The sequence below is a fragment of the Vicugna pacos genome, chromosome 22 (genome assembly GCF_048564905.1).
Source record: "Vicugna pacos chromosome 22, VicPac4, whole genome shotgun sequence".
Lineage (NCBI taxonomy): Eukaryota > Metazoa > Chordata > Mammalia > Artiodactyla > Camelidae > Vicugna > Vicugna pacos.
In genome coordinates, this window is record NC_133008.1 from 7545400 (window position 1) to 7570796 (window position 25397).

The 25397-nt window shown below is 38.7% G+C and overlaps 1 protein-coding gene across 4 annotated transcripts; it reads left to right on the top strand.

Annotated features, from left to right (window-relative positions):
• Window positions 1-1578: 1578 nt before the first annotated feature.
• Window positions 1579-24514, top strand: CLK4 (CDC like kinase 4). Of its 4 annotated transcripts, none has more exons than XM_072947126.1 (13): window positions 1579-1714; window positions 7781-7941; window positions 12474-12696; window positions 13784-13874; window positions 14270-14336; window positions 16976-17092; window positions 17184-17350; window positions 17557-17651; window positions 17911-18040; window positions 20712-20794; window positions 23293-23372; window positions 24086-24176; window positions 24260-24514. In XM_072947126.1, exons 2-13 carry the CDS (start codon window positions 7781-7783, stop codon window positions 24398-24400), a joined length of 1446 nt encoding a protein of 481 aa, XP_072803227.1. In that variant the 5' UTR covers window positions 1579-1714; the 3' UTR covers window positions 24401-24514. The 4 variants fall into 4 exon arrangements, with proteins under 4 accessions (XP_072803227.1, XP_006198987.1, XP_015090404.1 ...); XM_006198925.4 differs by lacking the exon at window positions 1579-1714 and adding an exon at window positions 4572-4739; XM_015234918.3 differs by lacking the exon at window positions 1579-1714 and adding an exon at window positions 11316-11374 and having other exon boundaries at window positions 7802-7941.
• The last annotated feature ends 883 nt before the right edge of the window (window positions 24515-25397 follow it).

The following is a 25397-nucleotide window of genomic DNA, read 5'->3' on the forward strand; positions in this document are numbered from 1 at the left end:
TTTACCAAAAAAGAAGGCAGTAAAAGGGGACAAAGTTACAAGAAAGATAGGAGCTGTATATAAAACAAATAGCAAAATGGCAGTAAATCCAACTATATCAATATGTAAATGGATTAATAAACACTCCAATAAAAAGACAGCAGTTGTCAGACTGGATTTCAAAAAAACCAGAATCTAACTGTCTACAGAGATGCACTACAAGAGAAACAGTAAATTTAAAGACACAAATAGGTTGAAATTAAAAAGATAGCAAAAAGAAACCTTTAATGGAAAAAAAATGAAAACATATATGTATGTATGTGCAAGACTAGGACATTGTGCTGTACACCAGAAATTGACACACTGTAATTGACTGTACTTCAATTAAAGGAAGGAAGGAAGGATGGCAAAAAGATACACAATAGCAGTAACTAAAAGAGCTATAATGGCCATACTAATAGCAAAGAAAACAGACATTAAGCATATAAAGACGAAGAGGAACATTTAAAAATATTAAAAGGGATAATTTACCAGAAAAGGAAAACAATTACAAAGGTAATACACATAACAACAGAACCCTAAAATACGCGCGGTGAAAACTGAGCTGAAGGGAGACTTCAGCATTCCACCCTCAGTAACTGATGAAATTAGGCATCAGTCAGCAAGGGTACAGAAGACTTGAACAGCACCGTCAACCTCTTTGACTTCATTGGCATTTATAGAAGATTTTACCCAACAACAGAATATACATGTTCTTCACGTGTATGTGGAACATTATCTATGATAGACCATAATCTATCAGTTCTCTATCTAATTACATATCTAATTTATGCTAAGCCATAAAACTAGCCTCAGTAAATTTAAAAGGATTGAATCATACAAAGTATATTCCCTGATCACAAAGGAAATGTTAGAAATTAACAAAAAAAGAGAAAATTTAGAAAATAAAAGCATTTTCAAATTAAAAATACTTTTCTAAATAACCCATTACAATACTCTGCAAGATACTTTACTTCCTGTAATTACATAAAATAGGAACTTGGTATTTATACATTAAAATAAATGGTAACCCTCAGAAAATTCAGAGACAAATATATATTACATGTTTTCATACGTTTATGTAGGGTTCTACAATCTTCATAAGAGATTTAGGTTTTAGGTAAATATATTTTCCCTTCAGTGGTTCCACTGGATGATAGATAGTTGAAACTACTGGTAGTGGGTGTTGAGAAGTTAATTTGCTAACATAGCTCTGAAGCCCTTTCATTGGAGGTAGTGGAAATTGACAAGGAGATTGGGAAGATCAGCCTATCCTGTTCCCTACAGAACCTCTGAATTAAATCACTCCTGGCACCCCTCCGCTCTCCACCTCATATGCACACTGCAGAGTTCACTGCGTACCAGGGAATGCTTCTGGCACTGTTGGATGGGACTGGATCCTGCTTAAAAGTGTGCTGTGTGAATCGCCTCATAGTCAGTGTCAGGATGTATTGGAGAGACCCGAGATGTTATCCATCTTAGGTTACATGGGACCCTTTATGACTTGATGTTGAACAGTGAAGAAAGCACCCTAGGACCTCTGATGACCTTGATGTGCTGGACATAAACTGACCCACTGTTTCATCATAAGGAGACTTCGATGATATATCACCTTTTAAAGTTTTTTTTTAAGACAAAACTCCTTTGGTCTTGCTGAATGATGGACTCAGCCTGTTTCCCCTAATGACTACATGAAGTAAGTTGCTATGTACTTTGCTGTATGAGTTGAAGCAGTCAGTAGAGTGGGTTAAAACACAAGATCTTTGGAGCAAGACCTGAGATTGAATCTTGGTCTGGTACTTGATAACTGTGGCATCAAGCAATTAACCAATGATCACTTTACAGGGTTGATTAGATTATTAAATGAGATCATGTATATGAAGAGGTTAGCACATATCGAGTATTTAATTGATGGCTAATAACACACAAAAATCTAATTGAATACAGATTGGTAATTATCAGTGATAGTAACTGAAAACAGAGATTTAATTCTGTAAAGGTTTATACCTTTGTAGAGTTCTCTCTGCATAGATGATAAGCTTTTGTTTAATTTAACTTATACAACATTTAGATTTTTACTCGAGAACTCTGCTTTCGGAGATGACTGTTTTCTATGTCTGAAGTTAAACGTGTAGAAAAGCAGTGCTAGAATATATGATAAGAATATTCCTCTGGTTGCTCTTCAAGGGTAAGATTTTCTTTATACTTGGTTTAGCCTAAGGTTTTCTTAGACGTCCTTGTTTTTGTGTTGAGATGAAGATACCAGATTGGACAGTTTTTCTCAGAAATTCACACAGACTTTTTCATTAAGTCCTCTGACCCAAAGTGTTCATTTTCCGGGTAACTGACTTAATGGAAAGGGTTGAGGTGCCATGTAAGATTATCAAGCCAACTGGCCCAGGGATTCTGGGAGTAAATTTCTATCTTTGATTTAATCCAACTGAAACAAACTGAGCAAAAGGGCCAAAAGCAGCTTACCCAAACAGCCTACAAATGTGCACTGGGCTATAGGCTTTGAGATACCGAAGGTAACGTAAGTCAGGTCCTTGCCTCCAGCCAAAGCACGTAGCGCAGGGAGCAGCCTAAAAGTAACAGAGAGACGCTGGTCCGAGGACATTCTCCACCTCCTTATGGTCGCCACACACTTTCAAACATTACACGTTTTGTGGGCACACTTAAAATCCTCAAAATGACACTAAAACAAGGGAGCAGTGACTACGAAACAGACCCCTCCACTACTGGGTAACGTTCTTTGCTGATGTCTATAAACCCCTCTGTAGGTGGCCTTTTCACTTGGCTGTCTTTTAACTTCATGTTGCTGTTTGAGCAGAACTGTGCACTGCCCTGACCACATTCTCTTACATCCTCATAAAACAAAATACCTTCATACTCCAGAGGAAAAAGCAAAGATGGACAGAGGATTTTCTTTGGTGCCAGGTTAATTTAAAGCTGAGCCCAACTTTACTTTGCAGGATGGCCCAGTTCACTCAGTGATAGATGTCCCTGAAACAGCACGTATAATCAATTGTAGAACCAATACATTTCACTCCACTGGCACAATTGGTCAGCATATCTCACCAGCTTCAGGCACACCAGCGTGCCTTGGCCAGCTGATTGAAGGCCTCATCTCTAACTGGAGTAGTCATGAGCAGAGAGATGGGTGGGAACTGGTGTAATCAGAGACAGCACCTTAGAGATGGACCTCAAAGGATGGGTAATTTGAAATTGTAGATGCAGAAATGGTGGCTAGTCCAGGTGAGGAGACTAATATTGTCTGTTTCATCCTACAGCATAAAGAGTTTTCACTTCCAATTTTCCAATTATCTTTTCAACTTCACTTCTTTAAGTGGGTGCAATCTCTGTGACAATTCAAACCATCCAGTGTAGGTGGCACAAGTTTCTACAATGTCAGATCATGAAATCACAGTGCCCTCCTTTCACCTAACAAGGTACAAGAATTCAGGCCTCCCATGTGCTGGTGGGTTTATGCTCACAACAGCCCAATCCTGCCCTCCCAGATTGGATTTCCGACTTTCTCTTTCATACACTGAATCTTTGTCAGAACACAAAACTGCCTTGATGCTTTTTAGCATCGACCCTCCCTGACTCCTTCCCAGCTTTCGGCACTGTCAGCCTTTCCCTCATTTAAGCCCTTCTCTCCCGTTGCTCTGATACCAGAATCTTGGTTCTCCTCTTCTTTCTGACCATTCCTTCTCAGGCCCTTTTCCTCTGTGTCTTAAAAGTGTTCCCCAGGGCTGATTTTGGCCTTCTTTCTTCTCACTGTACATGCTCACAACCGGGAACAGTTTGGGGATTCTCAGAACTGCAAAATACTTTATTTGAGGTAAGCAAGCTCCTTAACGGGGCTCACTGAGTCTCAGACATTACTGTGCCTTGGTTATATAAAACTGATCTGCAGGGACAAATATTGCAGGAAACTTCGTTAGGGAAACTTCCAGCTACCAAATCTGCCCAGGAGGCAGGGACCACAACAGGAAAAACCCTGTAAGGAGTCTCAAATGAAACTTCCTTTTTTTGTTGTTGTGATTAGGAGCACTGGCCTTAAAAAGATAAGCAAGCCTGGGCTTGTTTCCTGAGACATTCTCTTTATCCGAATCCGCTTTCAGACAGGAAGTCCCAAGCGGGCTGGACTACACTGTCTCGTTCACTGAACTGCCCCTCGAGCCAGCCCGGGCTGGGCAGAGTGGGTTTGGGGGCTGATCATCTCTTGTGTGGTGGCTGTGTCCGGATTTAGGTCCTCGGGTATGGCGGGAGAGCAGGAAACACGGGAGGGAGGGCACGGCTGGCTCTGCCGAAAGGTGCTGCACTCAGAATAACCCCCCGTGGAGGAGCAGACAAGCCTCACAGGCTTAGGGCAGAGCACCGGCGTTTGCCCCCGGTTTCACCCGGCTTCTGCCGCGGACGCCTGGGGCACAGCAGATCCCAGGGAGGGGCCGCTGGGGCCGCGCAGCCGCGTTGTGAAGGGCCGGGCCCGCCCCCGACGTCACACGGAGCCCCGCCCCCCAGGGAGCAGCGGGAGCGCGCGAGGCTCTGTCACGCAGGCGCGTTCGCGCGGTGTAGGCGGAGCTAGAGGCCGCCGGGGGGGGTTGTAGGGAGACGGCGCTGCCGCCATTTTGTAGGGTGTTTGTCGCAGCGGCTGGAGAGAGAAGACGGCGGTTTGGCGACATTTCTCGGCCAAAGGGCCTTTTCCTTTCGCGGAGGTAAGGTTTTGGGTGGGGTGCGCAGGGCTGCCCGGTTTCCCAGTCTTGTAAATGTCGAAGTCAGGTGTCGGAAAAACGGCCGGGTCCGGGGCCTCGGCGAGTGGGGTTCCTTCTGGGCACAGCTCTGCTTGTGGCCTTTACAACCTGAAGTTGCCCAACTGTTGAGGCAGATGTAAAGCCCTGGGGCAGGAAGGCCTCGGCTCTGCCGGCGACCCTGCTCTGTGGGGCCCCGCCGCTCCCATCCCGGCTGCGGAGGCCGGAGCGAGCGCCTGACGCGGGAGCCGCCGGTGGTTTGTTTTCGTGGATCGAGCCCTCCCCTGGGGGCCTGGTCTTGGCCGTTTGTGGCATTTGGGGGTTTTCCAGAGTCGGACATCTGGCTCTGTGGGTGCGCCAGAGGCCCTGGCCGGGTGCCCTGGGCGGGCAGGCGGGGGGTGGGGACCGGGCGTCCGGGAGCTGCGAGTCCAGGTGGTGGAATTTAGCTCGGGCTCGTGGGAGTTAGAATTCTTTGTGCGAACCGGTTTTTTTCCTAAGGTGGAGCAAAACATTATTGCAGCAGATCTGCGTTTCTGATATTTGTGCCCTGCGCTGTCCTTGATTAGTTAAGTAACCGCGGTATGCTTCCCCATCCTTAGGAAACAGCACACGAGGCTGACCGGGTCAGCCACCTACCAGGTCTTGCTTTGTAGCTGTCTTTGTATGTTCGTGCTCCGTACATACACCCACGGGCTTCTTGTTACCTTTTAAATGCAGTCCTCCTGGAGCCGTCTAATGATAACTTTAACTCATACAGCTATTTTAAAGCCGTATACATGGCATTAAAATTGTCGGGTATTATAGTGTGTTAAAGGGCAGTAGAGAATCAGATTTCTGAGACTGATTTATACGTTCAGATTTGTTGTGTGTGATGTTTTTATTAAAAGATGTCTCTTGATTCTAACATGTAGGAGTCTTTATTAATTAGAGGTAGCGTAGTAATTTTAATTTTTCTTTTTTGTGTATGCGGAGGAACCTTATCTTTGTAACCTGGGTCTGGGATTCTTGTCTTGGCCTCTTGAGAAAACTGAGCAAGTATTAGTTGGCCCCGAGGGGAGTGGGGAGTGCGACACGGCACTTCCTAACAGCTGAATTAAATTTGAAGTAGTGAACTTGGCTAAAGAGAGAAAAGTCTTTGGCTCTCCCAAGGTGCTTATTCTTATTTTAGTATTTGCATATTGATAACTTTGGTTATTTAAGAATTCTGCCTTGTTACAGGTGAGCTAATTATGGCAGACCGCCAGTAGAAGGGAAAAAACAAAACTGAAGGAGACACATGCTTTGCAAAAACTGCATTATAATAGTCATAATAATAACCCTCAGTCATGAGATGTGACTTTGCTTGCTATGATTTAAGAACGCTTAACTAAGCAATTAAAATTTAAAGAGTTCTTATGTGGTTAAAATACAACTTGGGTAATTGGAAGGTCAGAAGAATTCCACTAGAAATACATTTTTTATGGCTTTTCTGATGGCTTTTGGCTCAGATTAATTTGTAGTATCATTTATTTCAGTTTCCGATATTCAAGGGACTGTGTCGAATTCTGACTGTGTCAAACTCTGACTGTGTCAGAATACTCACTTCTCAATTTCCGGTGCACAGATACCAATTTCTATAACTAGGGTTTGAGGACTTTTTGTTTGACCTCACCAAGGCCTCCTCTTCCTATTTTAAAGCGAGCTAAGAGAGATGCTACATTATCAGATGTACGATTGATGGGCATAGAATTAGAATCAGCAAGAGAAGTGGGTTTAAAATACCCGAATGTTTGGTGGCTTCAGGCTCTGATGGCATGATACCTACATTTTCTTAGGGAATACCTCCTAGGAGATGCCTCATTTTGAAGTTTTTTGTTTTGTTTTGTTTTTTTCCCCCAATCCGTTTGAAATCATTTAAATTTTTTACTTGAACTTGTTTGCTTGTTACTGAGTCATTTGGGCAAACTGAAAGAGGGTAAGCTGGTTTTGCTCCAATTTACCTTTTTTTCAACTCCTTGCTGAGTTACGAAACTTACCCTGTTCAGCAGAGTTTGGACATTACTATTAAGAACTACTTTGTGAAAGAATTGGGGAGAGGCAGATAGGGATCACATTGTTGGAACACAGATCCTGGTCCTGAAAGGAGCCTGTGAGATTGTAGATGGGGTTAGGGAATTGTCAGTTATCTGATTTCACTGTGACCATGTTCATCCTTATAGGTTCATTTCTTCTGTCACTCCAGATCTACAACGAGTATGTTTAATTTTAAGAATGGCTGCAGGATGATCTAGAAATAAACTTGTTGGATAAAAGAAATTGAGTTCATAAAATAAACTTTTTATTGCTCTTCTGATTATTGAATACTGTGTTCTGGTCACACCCTGTTTTTTGTTTTCTGCTTTCTGTATTCAGAGCTTTGAGGCATTCGAAGATTTAGAGAAAGGAACTCTTGACTGAGAAAAAGAAGCTTCATTAATGGCTCTTTACCTTTAAAGCAAAGTTATCTCCTATATTCAGTATCCCTAAGTATTCCTCTGACTTCAGTTGTTTATATTACAGTATTTTGCCCAGGCTGCATGACACTTGTTATGTGTGGTAAATTAGTTCACAAAGTCATCATCAATAACTTAATAATTTGATGCTATCAATAATTAAGAGGTCAGTAATAATTTATCATAGAAAGACGGTAGTGATAAAGGTAATTTAAAAACAAAAAAGTTATTAATTTCTAGCTAGATATTGTCCACTGAAGGCTCTAGGCTTAAACCCTTGCTCTTTTTTTTTTTAAATGGCAGTTAACAAGTGTTAGTTGAAGACAGGCACCAAGCTGCTTTTATTTTTTGAATTTTTAAATTTATTATTATTATTTTAATGAAATGTAGTTGATTTAAAATGTTGTGTTACCAAGCTTTTACATTTTAGAACCTCTTTGACCTCATGTGCTGGGTGTTATAATTAATATAAAAATTTTATTTACTAAACATAATCATCTGTAACTTCCACAACTTCCTTTTCGTTTCCATTAACAGATGCGGCATTCGAAAAGAACTCACTGCCCTGATTGGGACAGCAGAGAAAGCTGGGGACATGAAAGCTACAGTGGAAGTCACAAACGAAAGAGGAGATCCCACAGTAGTACACAAGAGAACAGACATTGTAAACCACATCACCAGTTTAAAGAATCTGATTGGTAAATTACTCTTGAACTAGTAGCATTTTAACGCTAATCGTTTTAATGATTTGTCATTAGCTTATATAGCTTTCATCTGTCAGATTGTTCTATAAATCAGCCAACAAATATTCATTCAGAAAATATTTACTGAGTGCCTTTTATATGCTGGGCACTTTAAATGCTAAGGTTACAGCTGTGATGACAGCAGCAGACAGCAGCATTCCTACCCTATGTAACTGTCTGGGAGCCTCAGGAGACAGTTGATTGAGTCTCAGCTGCCAGTGATGTAGTTAGAGGACATGAGACACGGGCAAAGTCAAGTGGTAATAGGACACCAAGTTGGTGCCTTTAACTTGTATTTAGGAGGGAGATGTGTACATTGGGGCACTTTTTTAGGGTTCCACAGAGGTGAGAGGTAATGAGGGCCCAGGAGAATTCATACAGATGAGAAAAAGGGCACGTGCTCTATGAGACTGTTTAAGTGTGTTGGGGATTAGTTGCTTATACTGTATTCTACAGGTCATATTTATAGGCAAGGCCAGTGGATATGTTTGGGATTTTTAGAAGCTTGGCTATTATAAGAACCATTCCTTTGTGTAGGCAGTAGCCAGTAATGTAGGAAGGGGCCTCAATAAAAATTTCCAGTAGCATATGTCCTGTTCTGTTGTATGCTTACCAGTGTAAAATTTTGAGGTAATAACATTTATATAGAATTGAAGGAATTCTAAGGTTCCTAAATGATTAAACAAAGGCTAGGTGAGTAGAGTTTCTTTCATTCTGTCCTCCATTAATTTCCCTTTCTCATTTGTTTTGTTGGTTTTATGTTTTCTCCTTGTTTTGTGCAGATGTTCCATTGGGACTGTTTGCCAGATTGCTTTCTAAATTAGCCAGCTGGGGTTACTTTAAAAAACAGTATGTAATTTTTTTCCTTCTCCATGATAAAACAGACTTGTTCTGCAGAACAGTGAGCTTGTTGGCAGTCAGTGCAGACTACTCATTCTTCATCACACACTGTCATGTGCAGGGAAGAGGAAGAATCTATGCCAGGCTTTCAGTGACCTGAGCTAATTAATGTACTATAGAAAAATATCTGTACCCTGTATTAAAATAAATGCAAAATACTGTAAGCCTTAACATCATAGTTATAATCACTCATGGGCTTATGCATTGTGTATGTAGAAAGGAAGTGATATAAGTGATGAACAGTTCATTCATGTTCATGATTAACTACATAAGCAATACTGAGTCAGTCCAACAACCACTAGACCAACAGTTTCTTTTTTGACATTGGCACCAGAGATGTCTGGGGATAATTGCTCTCCATAATATGAAGCAGTCTCATAGTCTTTCAAGATTCAAAACTTTACAAGAGTGTTTTTTATAAAATTACTGAAAAAAATGAAAAATACAGAAACACATAAGGAAGATAATCTTGAAAGGATGCTAGTCCTCCATTATTTGGATGTAAAATTATTTCTGATTATTTTCTTCTGAAAATATCTTTGTTTATAAATCTTTGCCTCTGATTATTTCCTGAAAATAGATTCTGAGGAGGGGCAGTTTCAAGTTAAAGAGTGTGAACTTTTACAAAGCCCTTGCTACATATTCACGTATTTTTCTAGAAAGTTTGTACCAAGTTACAGTCCTACAGCATACGCATTCATGCTCTCACAAGTCTTGGTTATTTTGAAATGCCAAGAATAGTGTTTTGTTTTAATTTGAATTTTAAAATTTTTACTGAACTTGTATATATATTGACCACTTGAACATTATTTTTGTATTCTTAGCCCATTTTTCTATTAAAGTGTATTTTTTTAAACTAGTTTATAAGCACTTTTATTGTATATGAGTTATCTTAACCTTTTTTCATATATATATTGTAGTGTCTTTTGTGATTTGTCTTCCGGTAGTAAGTAGCCTATGAGTTGCTCCCTTCCTACAGGCTTAATTACTTCTGCAAAGGAAGACCGATGTGGCTATGAATGCTGTTTTTATATCCTGAAACATCTTCTTGTAACACAGAGTATCAAGCCTTAAACCAGTGATTCTCAAACTTTAGTGTGAATAGAATCACCTTGGAGTTATGCTTGAAATGCATGTTACCAGATCATTCAGTGAGTCTGACACTGTTGATAAACAGACCACCCTTTCAGAAACACTATTTTAAGCTCTTTAGTCTGGCATACAAGATTTTGGATGATCTGTTCCGCCCCCTGTTTGTCTCTGTTCCCCTATGTGAAAGTTGCTCTTGCTGAAATTGTCTACTCATTGTTTCCCCATAACGTGTAGACAAGCCCATCTCTGAGCCCTTGTGGCTGAAAGTGCTCTGTAAATGTGGAAGAAGGTAATGTGCCATTTTTATCCCCTGGCATTTCTTCTGCTTTCCACTTTGTCCAAATCTTGACCCCCCTTTGAGATGCAACTCTTCTTTTTCATGAAATCTTCCCTAACTATTTTAAGCATTTTGAATTTTTCTCTCTCTGTTACCCTAAGCACTCATACACAACCTTTTGGCATTTCGTGCATTGTTGAGTTTTGTTTCGTGTTTATGTTCATTATTTGTTGGCAGGGATTTTGCCTTATATATATTTTTTATCTTCCACAGGACCTGTGTGGAAATTAAAACGAATGCTCATAACCTCATTAGTCTTGGCTATTTTGAATGACTACAGTGAAATCTTCACTGGACAGTCAGTGAATATTTGTAGAAATTAAGTCAATTTGTTCACCCTGCTCACTCTGTCCATATAGCCTTTACAATTCTGTAGACTTCGTTTGTATAATCTCTGAGCCTTGGTTGTAGATTGAAGAGGTCCTCGTCTTTTTAGTTTATCCTCATGGTATTACTTCACCCCATATTCATTATTCTATGGATTGTTTATGAATTGTCAGCAGATCTAATTTCACACACTATTCCAGCTAAAGATTATTAGGGATATTTTTTCCTGATAGATTTTGGACTTTTATCAGAAGGATGCCTTACAGAATGAAACAGGATGCCCTTAAGAGTATGGTAATTTCTAGCTTGATGTATCGTGGACCTCTCCCTTATCGTTCCAAGCAGCTGATGAGATCCCTGACCGAGACCCAGGTCCTACCCTGATATCCTGAGCTGTTTCTCCAATTGCTAGAGTGTAAGGCTGACACTGGGAAAGGGGGGTTTCTGCATCTCCCCAGCCTGGATTTGATGCCAGTTCTGTTGAGTAGCAGTCTTAGAAATGCTTCTCCTTTATTTCTGCCTAAACCAGCCCCCTGGGAAAAAGAACAACAGCATATTCTGGGGAAAAGGAAGGTTGGTGAGGGCTATCTAGTCAACATCTGTCACTCCATTGCTTGTCAGGATTATTTTAGCTGATGTGTCTGACTGGGCAGGTGTCCCCTCTCTCCCTCAGTGCTCCATGTGCATCCCTCTTGAAGCTTCGCACTCTGTCGAAGAGGACACTCATCCCAGGTAGAGAGGGGGACGGGAAACTGGGCAAATTGAATCTATGTCTTTTTCTTTCCATCAGATCAAAGCTAAACTGGGATCCATTGACTTCCTGAGGTCCATGACCTCTGAAATCCCTTGTTTTTGTTATGTATTTGTGCGTTTCTTAGGGAAGAGGGCCCATATCTTTTATCAGATTTTGAAAGGGGTCCGTAGATTCAGAAGTTAAGCACATGGCACCAGTTAATGCTGTTTTCCGTGAATTCTTGTGTATTTCACGAGCAGGAATGACAGGAAATCCGAAATGCAAAGGGAAGTTGGGGGTGGGTAATCCTAGACAAGTCATTACAAGATCCTTTTCTCATTTGAGGGTGGTATGTTTTAGATGTCTTTGGCACATGAAGCAACCATCAAAAGCTGTGTTGTCTATTCTCAAAGAGGAGTACAGGAAGCTAGAAATACAAAGAGATGGGGAGATGGGATAGGTAGTATGTGTCATAAAAGTGGCACAGAGGAGTTAGAATGTGCTCTCCCACCACGGCAAACCATTTTCCTTCTAGGGATCTCAAATTTACTCATCTAAAATGAAAAGGCTGAAGTATATTTAAGATTCCTTTTAGCTCTGATACACCTTTCATGAAATAATTCTCTGTGTGCCAGGGATATCTAAAATTCACTTAACATTAAGAGAGAAAGGAATTCTGTTTTGCCTGCCTCAGATTATGTGTGGCTCTGAGAAAAGAAAGCTTAGCTACAGGTGCATATATCAAAAGACTGATGAATTTCAGAAGAGCAGTTTTGTGAATTTTTGGTCTTAACTTTCTCCAGAAGGTAAAGGGACATTTAATCAAGTAAACACAATACAATTGAATGATACGGCTCAAGCTTTGTTCCTTGATAGCAGCATATATAATAGAGATATAAAAACCCATTTGCTTATTGTTTAAAGTAAAATTATTTCTTAAGTTTTGTGATTTAAGTATAAATTCTAATTCATCAATTTGTCTTTTTTTCTTTTATTGAGTTAGCTGTTTAAACCAGGAATTCTTGAGAGAATGTTTTGTTTTAACCACATCATTCTAGAATGAAGAGAATAATTTTAAATCCTTTAATGTGTTTGCAGTCATTACTTAGAAGCAAGGTCCTTGAATGAGAGAGATTATCGGGACCGGAGATACATTGATGAATATAGAAATGACTACTGCGAAAGATACGTTCCTAGACATTATCACAGAGACATTGAAAGCAGTTATCGAATCCACTGCAGTAAGTCTTCAGTCCGAAGCAGGAGAAGCAGTCCTAAAAGGAAGCGTAATAGGCACTGTTCAAGTCATCAGTCACGTTCGGTATGATTGATTGGTTTTTATTTTGGGTGGATACGTATTTGTGTGAAAAAGCACTTACTGAGCTGATAAGTTTGGAAAAGTTTATATATATAATACTATTTGAATATAGTTATGTTTATATTACTTGAGTCCTTAAAGGAAACTTCCAAATTCTTATGACTAATCTGTGTTTATTAGCTAGCCCTCATTTGCCCATATTTACTCATTTTCTGCAGAGCAGATTATGAATCCCTTGATTTCAATATTAAAAATATTTTAATGTTTTATAATATAATCTTATGAAAAGATGAAGCACCCGTCTTTTCTTTCATTTTAAACTTTTTTTACTTTAAAAGAAAGATGTTTCCTAATACTTGGAAACATAGAAAGTTGCACTGGTGGATCCATACCCTGTGTATAGCACAGTGCCACAGCACAGTGCATCATTTTCTGCAGCTGGTTCCACTGGGATTCTGAACATGGGTGCTGAGTGGGAAATGTGTTGTCCAGAGAGCCTGCCCTTTTTTTACACGCATGCATCGATCACCTGTTTGATTAATAAACTATGAATTACTGTTTTCCTCTCAAGTTTTCTTCAGTAGAACTAGTTCTGATTAGATTGAACGTTGAAATTAACTAGCTTTTATTTTCCCCTTTTAATCATGTATGTTTTAAAGTATTGCTAAATGAACGATTTGAACTAATCTTGACATTTTAAAACATCTTCCTGACAAAGTAGACATCCCAGCTCACAGCATGTGCTGTTTTGTAACGAGATTGATAGATCATGACATTGCGTTCCTTAAATTTCAGACTTCACTTAAATCAGTATTTTAAAGAGACAATTGTGTTGTTTTTTTTCTATTGCCACTTTAAGTATCTTATCTGAAAATCTGTTCCTTGCCATGTTTTTCTTCTGTAACATAAACTGTGCCCTGTGAATTTCTGGGGACTGAATTTGAAATTGCTCCTGCCAACTGTTCGTGGCCTGGTGCTTATCTGAATGCCTGAATATCTCCCCGCTGAATGAATTGCGTATTCTGCCCTGAATTCACTCTGATATATTGATTGGCTGGACGATCTTGGTGCTGCCCACTTGCCGTTCCAGAAGAGCCACCGAAGGAAAAGATCCAGGAGTATAGAGGATGATGAGGAGGGTCACCTGATCTGTCAAAGTGGAGACGTTCTAAGAGCAAGATGTATAGAATATTTTTCAACACTTTTTAAACTTTGCAGACAGAATAATCTTTTTAAGAGTAGTTTGTCAGCGGGGGGCTAAAGAACTCTTCGTTGCTTTTTTGTTTTGTTTTCGTGGGTTTGTTTGTTGTTCTTTTGTATTTCTTCTTTTCTATACAGTTTAAGTATTTCTACTCTAAAGTTCCAAAATAATCAGTGGAATTTGAGATTAGAGCAAGAAAGATAGCTCTATCTAATTGTTTTCGGTAGCAGCTGAAAATAAGATAATTTGAGTGCTGAAACCTTAGTTATGCTTTGATAGAGATCATTTGAAAATATTCCACACTTAAGCATTCATTGTTTGAGTAACTGATAGTTTGTACCGTTACTTACACTTCTTTCTCCCCCCTCACTTTAGATGAAATCGTGGACACTTTGGGTGAAGGGGCCTTTGGCAAAGTTGTAGAGTGCATTGATCATGGCATGTAAGTTTGTTTCTTTTGTTTGTTTTCAACGTTCTGATATTTTTGGTGGGGAAGGATCCATAATTGAGATGAAATGGTACTTTCGTGGTAGGTATGTGTTTTCCTGAGAAGAGGTGTAAGTATTCAAAATTTTTTGAACTTTGTATGATTTATTTACCATGAATGTGGATTTTGGTCAAGAATGCTGAACATTTTTATCAGATGAAGTTCTTTGAAATTAAAGTGAGTGTTCAAGTAAAGGGTGTTCAGGTGAAGGGTTTCCCAGAACTTAGGCCCCTGGCTTTTTGTGAGAGATTTGGAGTGCTTTACTCTGCTTTTGAATTACAGAGGCAATAAAGCATATCTAATTTTCTTGGTTCAAAAACCTTTATATCCAAAGGATAGTATTTGTGTGTTAGTCAGCTTCTTAAACTATAAAGAATTACGTTACTTAAAGCCTGCAAAATAAAGTCCAGATTTTTTTAATGAGTTACACTAAACCCTTTGTGATTTGACCCTCTCTGCCTCATTTTAATGTTTTCTTCTAGGACCTCTGTTCTGTGGTTGCAAGCTTTTTATTGTAAGTGAATCCCTTAAGACAATTTAGTCAAAACTACACATTTCTAAATTGACATCTAAATTTTTTTCATCCTAAATAGTTGAGAAGTATGTAATTTCCAGTTTGTTGTAAATGTTAATTAAAAAAAAACTATATTTAGGGGAATCTAAATACAACACCTACTGTTATCCATAAATAAAACTTTTCTTGAATACTTAGAAATGTTTTAACCTTGGATTTATCTTTACTCCACTTTTCATAAAGAATATTATCCTAAATGTCTTTTTTTATCACCCTTTCCTCTCTTCAAAAAAATGTGAACATAAATTGAAATTTTGAGATATTTTGAAATATATTCAGACTTAGGAAATTTACTGTAATAGTTCAAAGAATTCCTATGTTTTCTTCACCCAGATTCCCCAAATGTTAACATTTTACAGTATTTTATCATTCTCTAGATAGACATTCATGTATTTTCAAATTTTTCCAGCTAATCTGATGCAGTCCTGATTCACATTTCACTAGTTGTCTCATTAATATCTTTTAAAATTTCTTGATAGTGCAAGACTTCAGTATTTGAGATATTCCAATTAATAGTATTTAGTTGGTCAAGTACAAATCTGTTACCAATTTTGGTACTTATTACACCTAAAACAAAATTTAATCAGAAATGTATATTTTATTGGAATGGTTGGGGCTTTTAAAAAACGGGTACATGTTTCCATAGATAAATATCTTAGTGTTTCAGCATTGTTTCCATTTTAGTTTTTTTAATTGATGTATAATTGAATAATATTATGTAAGTTTGTAAGTTTAAGGTGTTTAACATGTTGGTTGATAAATTTATATACTGCAGTATGATTACTACAGTGGCGTTAGCTAACACATTTATCCATTTTTCATTTTTTGTGCTATTAGCATTTAGAAAACTTGGCCATACAATTAAATAGAAGACGTTTTGTCACAGCAGTTTTGTAGCAGTTATTTAAGTGTCGACATAACATGCTTACAGCATAGGGAAATTATCATCAAAATAATTTTTTAATGATTTGTCAGCCTACAACTTCACTAGAGCCCTTGTTAAAAGCAGTGGGATGGGAAAAGTTTTGCTATCCAGCCACTAGAAAAATTGGTTTTGCCTGAAAATTTTGTTTTGTTTTGTTTTTTACAGCCTAGGGCACATACCTTGCCATACTAATCACCCATGCATGAGGTTTTCTTTTCTTTTATGAAGTGGAAAGGCCATAGTGAAAAAGGCTTGAATGCTGGCCCACCTTCAAGAAAATCAGGTTTAGAAAAGAGGACATAGGGAAGCTGAAGATCTGGGAACCCCTTTCCTCAAAATCATTCACGGCTCTACACTTGTTAGGAAGGGTTACAAATGCCCAGTCTGAAGCACGCTGCCCTGCATTGTAGCTGTTTCTACCTACTGGCATCAGTGAACGTGCTTAACCTTCTTTTGGCTTCATGATTTATTGATGGTGTCTCCTTTGCCTGAATGTTCCATTTTCGTCCCAAGTCTACCAAACTGATAGCTGTTTCTCAGGGCTCAGTTGTGTATCACCTCTTCTGAAGGAGTCTGCTCCCCTGACCCTGATGGTTGAGCTCTTTATCCTCTCTATTCCATATTACCTTGTACCAAGCACATCTAACCTGATAAGTTGTTCAGGTGTCTGTCTTTTCCATTAGACTGTGAGGTACATGGGACAAGCCTGTTTTTATCACTAACACCTATATACCATCTGGCACAGTAGGTCTAGCCTGGTGATTGAGCGAATGCTTTTCAGCAGTACCATACTCTATTCAAGGTTTATATTTCTGTCCTTTTTTTCAAAAAAAAGAAGTATTCTGTAAAATTTAGGTAAATTTAAAATTCTGGAAACAAACATTGACATAAGTATTAAGAGAATCATCACTCCATATAAAGTATATTTTGTCAAAATGTTTTGAAAAGGTGTTATATGCATCTGTTACCATATGTCTTGAAGATTATTTTAGGAAAATAACATGGAATAATTAGTACTTAATAAGATAATGCTTTAGAGGATACATGTCTTCAACCCCCTCATGTACACTTACCATTTTAATTTTAATTTTTAAGGGATGGCATACATGTAGCGGTGAAAATCGTAAAAAACGTGGGTCGTTACCGTGAAGCAGCTCGTTCAGAAATCCAAGTACTCGAGCACTTAAATAGCACTGACCCCAGTAGTGTCTTGTAAGTATAAACTTGGAACGGGGGTCTGCCGTGTTACGTGAAATAATCAGAATTTTGTGAACTGAATCATTTTTATCTTGATCTCTTTCAGCCGCTGTGTCCAGATGCTAGAATGGTTTGATCATCACGGTCATGTTTGTATTGTGTTTGAACTGCTGGGACTTAGTACCTATGATTTCATTAAAGAAAATAGCTTTCTCCCATTTCAAATTGACCACATCAGGCAAATGGCGTATCAGATCTGCCAGTCAATAAATTGTAAGTATACTTGTTAAATTTTTAAACACCAATGAATTAAAGTTTTTATTATACAAGCGACATATCAAAACATTGTTACTAAAAATGCACATATTAGAAGAAAAGATGAAGCCACTTTTGATTCCTACATTCACTGCTCATCCTCCCTCCCATGCAGTACAGATTGAATTTGTAAATGAAACTAATGTCTTTTTGTTCTTTTGTAGTTTTGCATCATAATAAATTAACCCATACAGATCTGAAGCCTGAAAATATTTTATTTGTGAAGTCTGACTATGTAGTCAAATATAATTCTAAAATGGTAAGTTAAAGACTTGTTTTAATTTTGGTGATTGTCTTTAAAATTAGTTTAGCGTGGTGATCCTTGGATGAGGAATTTTACCTCTGAGGCTTATTTTTATATCCTGATGTTTAACCCCAAAAGGGTAATAATCTTTTTTCTTTCTTACGGGGTTATGTTGAGGATCAGAAAGGAACTAACATGCGAGCCTCTTGGATAGTACTCCAAAACATTTCATGTCTTTATTGATCTTCATATTTACTCACCTGTGTCTCCCTAGAAACGCGATGAACGCACACTGAAAAACACAGACATCAAAGTTGTTGACTTTGGAAGTGCGACGTACGACGATGAGCATCACAGCACTCTGGTGTCTACGCGGCATTACAGAGCTCCAGAGGTCATCTTGGGTCAGTAGACACCAGACTTCCTGATAGTTTAATTGGAGAAATCTTTGTTCTCTGCAGCTTTTATTGGGAGGCAGGTAGTGGAGGGATAGCTGTGATTTTCTTAGTAGTGTACAGAAAGTGTTTTCTGTTTTCATAAAAGCTGTCTGGACTCTGCTATAAATATTCTTCCTGAGTGAGAAAAATGTGATACCATCAGTATAGATACTCCAGGTGGTGGTTATTTTTGAACAAGTCAGTCTTACCAAGAACAAGCTCTATTGGCCAAGTACATCACAGCAGGGTGATTTTAAAGTGGTACGAGTACCTGTTATTGTCTCATCACAAAAGCATGGTGCTGGTGAAAACGATAAAATTTGGTTGGCAGACGTCTAGATGTCGGGGGGGATGGAGGTCGAGGACAGCAGAAGGGGGTCTAGTCAGGGAGAGCTTCTCTGATAATCTTTGACGTGAGAAAGGCTGGGGCAGAAGATGAGTCGGTGCAGGGTGTTAAAGAGGGAGCTCAGGAGGGGACAGTGTGTCTTGTGCCTCAGGGTCTGACAGCGCGACCAGGACTGGTGACAGCAGGGGACATCAAGGGTGGGTTTGGGGGCTTGGAGATAGTTAAATGCAGTAAGCTTATTACTTGGCCAAAAGTGAGGGCCAACTGAAGTTAGATAGTATAACATTTTTATGGAATCAGCTGTTCCCACTTTTTAGCTTGTCCAGTAGGACTTGGTAGTTCAGGATAGGAGTGTGAAAGTGACCTAATGATGCTCACCGAGCAGAGAGACCAGCAGAGGGGTGAGGAAATCAAGGTCGTGGTGCAGTGCTGGCCAGTAGAGCTCTCCATGGTGGTGGGAATGTTCTGTTTGCGCTGTCCAGTATGGTGACCATTAACCACTGTAGACTACTGTGTACTTGAAGTTCAGCTAGTGTGACTGAGGAACTGAATTTTAGATTTTGCATTAAATTTTAGATTGAAACAGCTACACGTGGCTAGTGGCTACCACGACAGGACAGAACAGGTTTAGAATTTGTCTTTGAGGTTGTTACTAGGATTTCTGCTTAGTGTGGTCTGAGAGGAGTTACTGTGTTGAAATAGTTTAGAAAGTGTATTCATGACTGAGGACTGAAGGCTGCAACGAAGGTGAAAGAGAGGAGTGTGGGAAGAGGCTGTGGACAGAGAGGTATTTGCAGAGCTTAGAAGGAGATAACTTGCTATGTTTTATCAATTTTGGGAAAGGTATTTTTCCCACACATTTTAACCCATGGTGGGGGACAACACAAAACAGTTGGCGTTTTTTCTTCGTTACTGATACATAACAGTGGTGCATCTTATGCTTAGTTAATGGCCTCCTCCTAAATTGGGTAAATACAGTGATTCTTAGTGATAATACAGTTCTAAGTGTGGCCAGGCTGGGAATAGTTGATACAAATCTGAAGTTGGTGTTTGTGGTCTTGATGAAAAGAGTACAAGAGATGAGAAGATGAGAACGGTTCTCGTGTGTTTGTGGACTGTTAGTCCTGAAGATGAAGGCAGAGTTAGGCTGGAGGGGAAGGGGTGGTCAGGTGCTGCAGTTGAGGAAGGCAGTTGGTCTCCTGTCTTGGGTGTTGGTAATAAACAGAAATAGGGAGAAGCTGGTAAAAGTGAATGATACAAAATTCCAAAGAGTATGAGAGCTGACTTACGAGAAAATGGGATGAGTTAGAATGGTGCAGAGGGTTACAGTCACCTGGGAGAAAGCTGGGCTGGGAGAGAGGAGTGGCTAGAAAAGAAAACTTCGTCTTAGGTCCAGGCTGGGTGGTTTGCAGGTTTTGTGTGTGGTGCTGTGAGTCGAAACCGTGCTCCATTATCCGTTTGCTCAGCTGACGGGTACTGTGAGAGTTGGCAGAAACAGCTAAGTCGGAGTCAAGTCCCTTGAATATATTGTTTCTCCCTTTATCTTTAAATTCAGTGATGTTACTGAAAGTAATTGAAATGGCTTGTAGAGTAGGTTTTATTTGCACATTATTGTTTTATTAAATACTTGATCTTTAAAAGAATGAAACACCTGAATGGTTTATTTTTCTTTTCTGAGTAATATTACTATTGAGGATTCTGAAGGAGAAAGTATATATAATCATGTAGAGACAACCGGAAAGTACGTATGTAGATCCCTGTCTGAACTTGAAATGGCTGTATAATTCTGCTTATAGGTGACACTGCTTATTAATATCCAGTATAATTCTTACATAATTTATGTGAAACTAACATTTCTTTTAATGGAAGAAATAAACTCAGACATCAAGCTGATGATAACCGATAAGGAGTAATCACATTCTGAGGATAATTATTCATCTACATTTGCACTAATAAAATGTAAACTTTCATGGAAAGACCATGAAGTGGGTGTAACAGTGCTCCCCATTGCACAAGGAATGCAGAAAGTATGAAATATTTGCTAGCACCTCTTTTATTTTATATAAAATGCGGCCTCCTGCAGGCTAAAATACTGTAATTTGATATCAGGATATGGAAGACTGAAAGCAGACTGAATAATGTTGGATATAGAACAAAATGTAAACCCTGAATTTATTGTCATATGCTCTAAAAAAGGGCTGTATAAGGAGAGCACCCACACAGGAAAGGGTTTAGTGTGTTGGCAGTTTTTAATTGTTGCATAATAAGGTGTTTGGTTTTGTTTTTAAACAGCTTTAGGTTGGTCTCAGCCTTGTGATGTTTGGAGCATAGGTTGCATTCTGATTGAGTATTACCTTGGTTTCACAGTCTTTCAGGTATGTATTTATTTAGTAAATGTTGTTTGCTAATTCATAATGAACTTTATATGTTAAAGGCATGTTAAAGTTTTGGTTTCCATATTGAAAAGTTGCCATTGTGTCACTTAAGATTAAAACTTATATGCAAAGTAGTCATCCTTCTCTACTGTCATAGTTGAATGAAACATTGCTGAGTGGTCATAATTTATCCTGCATGTGAATGGAGTTTTTAAACATATGGTTCATATTGACTTCATATGACCCATTTTTTAAATTGTGGTGCTCCATAAATTTACATTAGTTCTAACTGTGACCAGTTTTAATTCAGTTCTGATTATGTTGCCTATTGATATGACCATGAACAAGTTACTTCTTTTTTAAAAAGAATTTAGAAATAGTGAGTTGTATTAAGCATCTTTGTCAAACCAGGCACATTTCTAAGCACTTAGTATGTAAAGATGAAAAGACAACATCTCTGTCCTCAAGGAAGTCGTGCACAGGGTAGACACGGGGAAACTTACAGCACAATGTGATATATGCTATAATGGAACAACGTAGAAAGTATGGTGGGAACCCAGAGAAGGTGAATAGTTAAGTTTCCTTAGAGAAGGCATCACTGAGAAGTAGGGAGTTTAAGCCATACCAAAGGAAAGAGTAGGAGTTTGTCAGAAAACCTGAGTGTGTGATGCCATATCAGGAAGAAGAAATTGTATTCACAAATGCAGGAGGCATAAAGATGCTCGAGTCGAGGGTGGAGGAATAGTCTCGTCAGAGTGTCTTGCATAAATAGGAAACGTCTGTAGGCAAGGATTGATTCATAGCTGACTTGTTTGCCATAGAAAGGTATTTACTTGTGTTACCCTAGGAGTCAGTGGTTTCCAAGTGTGGACTGGTCTAAAATGAAAATGATTTTCTAGGGTTGCCACTCTAGCCTTCATTTAGAAGTTAGCCTTCCTGTTTTTTTGGTATTAAAATGTCCCTTTAGTGAAACAGTAATCGTTACTTGCTTTTTAAAGTAAAAGTCCTTATCAAAATAAAAAGCAGAAAATGTTAAGGTCTCCACTTTTTTTCCCTCATAATTTTACTTATGTCTGAAGACTTAAAGTCTTGAAAGCTTCAAGCAGTGTAACCCTTGAAGAACTTCCTGTAGGGTTGGGATGTGATGTGATCAAGGTGTGTCATTCTAGTTTGTAGATGGGTGGGGTGAGGGTGGTTCAGGAGTTCCTGGCTAATAATGTCAGGGCCGACTTGAGGTTATGGCATGCAGGGTGGGGGGAAGCTATGGTGAAGTTATAGTCACTTAGGTGACTGTTGCAGAATACATGTGTTCACTGCTGTGGGGCACCTCACCAAACTTCTGTCTAGTCTGCAGAGAGCTGTTAGATGTACTCTTGAGTTTGTAGACAAGTTAGAGACCTAAGATGAAGCTGCAGGTCATTTCTAGGAGGTGCTGTCCGGTTTTGTGGTAGAAAGCTGTAGGGTCAAGAAGTTGAGCAGAACTTTCTTCATTCTGACACTTAAATAAAATAGACCCTTCGAATGGTTTTATGATTGTAAGTCATTCCAAAGTCTTTAAGTGTGGATTATTACTGTTGGTTTGAGATGTGGTTTATATTTGAATTCCACCCTCCAAAATAGTCTTCAGCTAAGGAACTTCTTGAAAATGTGGAGCTTGTATTATTTATTCCTGTCATGAATTAAGAACAACATTTTGAAAGTGTATACTAGGCACAGAAGTTGACAGATTTAAAAAGCATTGCACACAGCCTCTGCTCTCCAGAACATGGGTTGGCAAACTGTATCCTGCCTGATGCCTTCTTTAAAAAATGAAAAAGGATATGTGATAGAGACCATTTGTGACCGCCTAGGCCTAAGATATTTACTGTCTGGCCTTTCACGGAGGAAGTTTGCCAGCCTCTGCTCTAGGAGCATCCTATTTCAGCTGTAAGTTTATTCCACTTTCGCAAAGCTTTATTACTGTTTAAGAATGTGAGTTTTGTCTCAGGTTCACAGCTCAAGTTTCCTCATTTATGAGCTATATGTGACCTTGAGCTAGTATCTTACCCTCTGAAAGTCACGTTCCCACATACCTAGCTAGGGTTATGAGTATATTGGGGCTGTCTGGGATTAGTTGAGTGTGACAAGGTTGCTATTCATTGGGTAATGGAGGTTAAATGAGAGACAGTTTTTTGGTAATCTTCCCCAGTCATCCCTCAGTTATATAGTGTAAGAAATAACAGATAAATAGGGGAAAACTGTTTTACACTGAGTAAATTATGTCATCCCCTGTGCAGACCTTACTGATCCTTTCTAGAAAGACTTTGATTAGATTTGCATCAGACAAGGTAGCTGATTCAGTTTTTTTCCATCTTTGAAGTAGAGTGTAATATAAATTGTGTAGCTTTCTAATCCAGGCATATTTAGTCCTTTTATGTCAATACTGTTTCCTTGTGTTTTCCTTTATTGTGCATACCGGGAAAGGGAAAGTGCTAAATTTCTTTCTCCTCCTTTTTTAGACTCATGATAGTAAAGAGCACCTGGCAATGATGGAACGAATATTAGGACCCATACCAACACACATGATTCAGAAAACAAGGTATACCTTTTGTGACTAAAGCCCTTGTTAGGTGCATGCAGTGGCCTGTATTCAAACTACAGGAAACCCATCTTTGTTGTCACTGCTTATTCTAGGGACTGCAGATTGTGAATTTTTTTCCACAAAGTGAAGTTTTTAAAAAGTAATACAGTATTTACTTTGTGATCCAGTAGACAGAGTGATGTTTTTATACTCACGGTAACATTTGCATAAATATTTTCCTAACTTGATGTAAAAATAATACATAGAGTAGTAAAAAGAGTTTAATTTTGGAGTCATATTGATCTAAGTTTGAATTCCATACTGTTGTTACCCAGCTGTATGTCTTTGGACAAGATACTGTAAGTGGTTTCAAAACATAACTTCACAGGAGTCACCCAGGTAGTTGTTTAAAGATTTCCAGCCCCATTCCAGATCAGAATTTTAGTGGAATCAGAGTTTCACTAAATGGATCCAGGAACCGCTGTTTTTGAAGCTTGCGTTGTTTCTTGTGTGCTGTTTGGGAACACCTTAGGTGGGACACTAGAACTTCAGAGGGTACAAGATTAAGGAAGATACCATGTAAGGTATCTGATGCATAATTGCTGCCGAGATGTGTTTTAATTGTGAGAGAGAGATGCCTGGTTCCATCTGTTTCCCCCATCTCCTGGTGAGTGCAGGGTAAACATGAAAAAATTTTTTTTTAAACTAATCGAGTATTCTTTTTGCTGTAGAAAGCGCAAGTATTTCCATCATAACCAGCTAGATTGGGATGAACATAGTTCTGCTGGTAGATACGTCAGGAGACGCTGCAAACCATTAAAGGTAAAAAAAAAAAAAAAAGTTTAAAAAGCTGTTTTTAACTATTTTTTGATGTCTTTCTTAAACAAAATCATTTTTCCCCTCAGGAATTTATGCTTTGTCATGATGAAGAACATGAGAAACTGTTTGACCTGGTTCGAAGAATGTTAGAATACGATCCAGTACAAAGAATTACCTTGGATGAAGCACTGCAGCATCCTTTCTTTGACTTATTAAAAAAGAAATGAAATGGAAATCAGTGGTCTTACTATACTTCTCTAGAAGGGATAACTTAAGACTGTGTCAGTCAACTCTAAACATTCTAATATTTTTGTAAACATTAAATTATTTTGTACAGTTAAGTGTAAATACTGTATGTTTTGTATCAATAGCATAATTATCTTGTTAAGCGAATATGGTCTTGATAATGAAATATAAAAGCTAAAATTAATTTTCCTTTTTTGAGGTTAATTACCATTTTTAAAGACCTTTGGAAAAATCCTTTCTGTCCAGTGACAAATGTGATTGATCTTGTCTTTTATACATGGAGGTTGACTCTTTGAAGTGATTTTTTTTTTCTTTTTTTGAGTAAAAGAAAATCTTGACTACTTCATTCCTTAATGATTATTCTTTACATACCTCAAAGTCAGACTTTTCTTCACTTTAAAAGTTTTTTCTGCAATTGTTGAACAGGTAATAAGGATTATTAACTCTGTAGGCAGGTATTGGAAAGCAAAAACCCATAGGAAATGTTAACTGATGGAGTTTCATTCAGTTGCAAGTATTGTGTTCTGTTTCATTGGGTGATCTCAGTGGTGATAAGCAGCCATCAGGGAAAGGCATCCAGTGTGTCCGTCGTGACAGATTAGTAACACCACATGCTCACTTCATTTAAGATTAAAGCGTAGCAGGAAGGTAAGCGTGCGAAGTCCTGTTTCCCGAGGGCTACTTACGTAGTCAAGTCACGAACTAAGAACAGGAATTCTGATGACTGAGGTTTTGGGCTTTAATGCCAGATCTTCAGGAGATTTGAAATTGTCTAGTATATTTCCTTATCACATGAAATACAAATACTTAAACCTTAGTGTATGAATTTTAAGGTTGTTATTAAGCAGTTAATGTTTGTTTTAATCTTTGCTGGAGAAAAAGATGATTTGATTGTAAAACACTGTGGGAAGAAACTTCTGCAGAAGTTTCCAGACCCTGATTGGTTAACATGATGAACTTTTTATTTGCCTGTGGGTA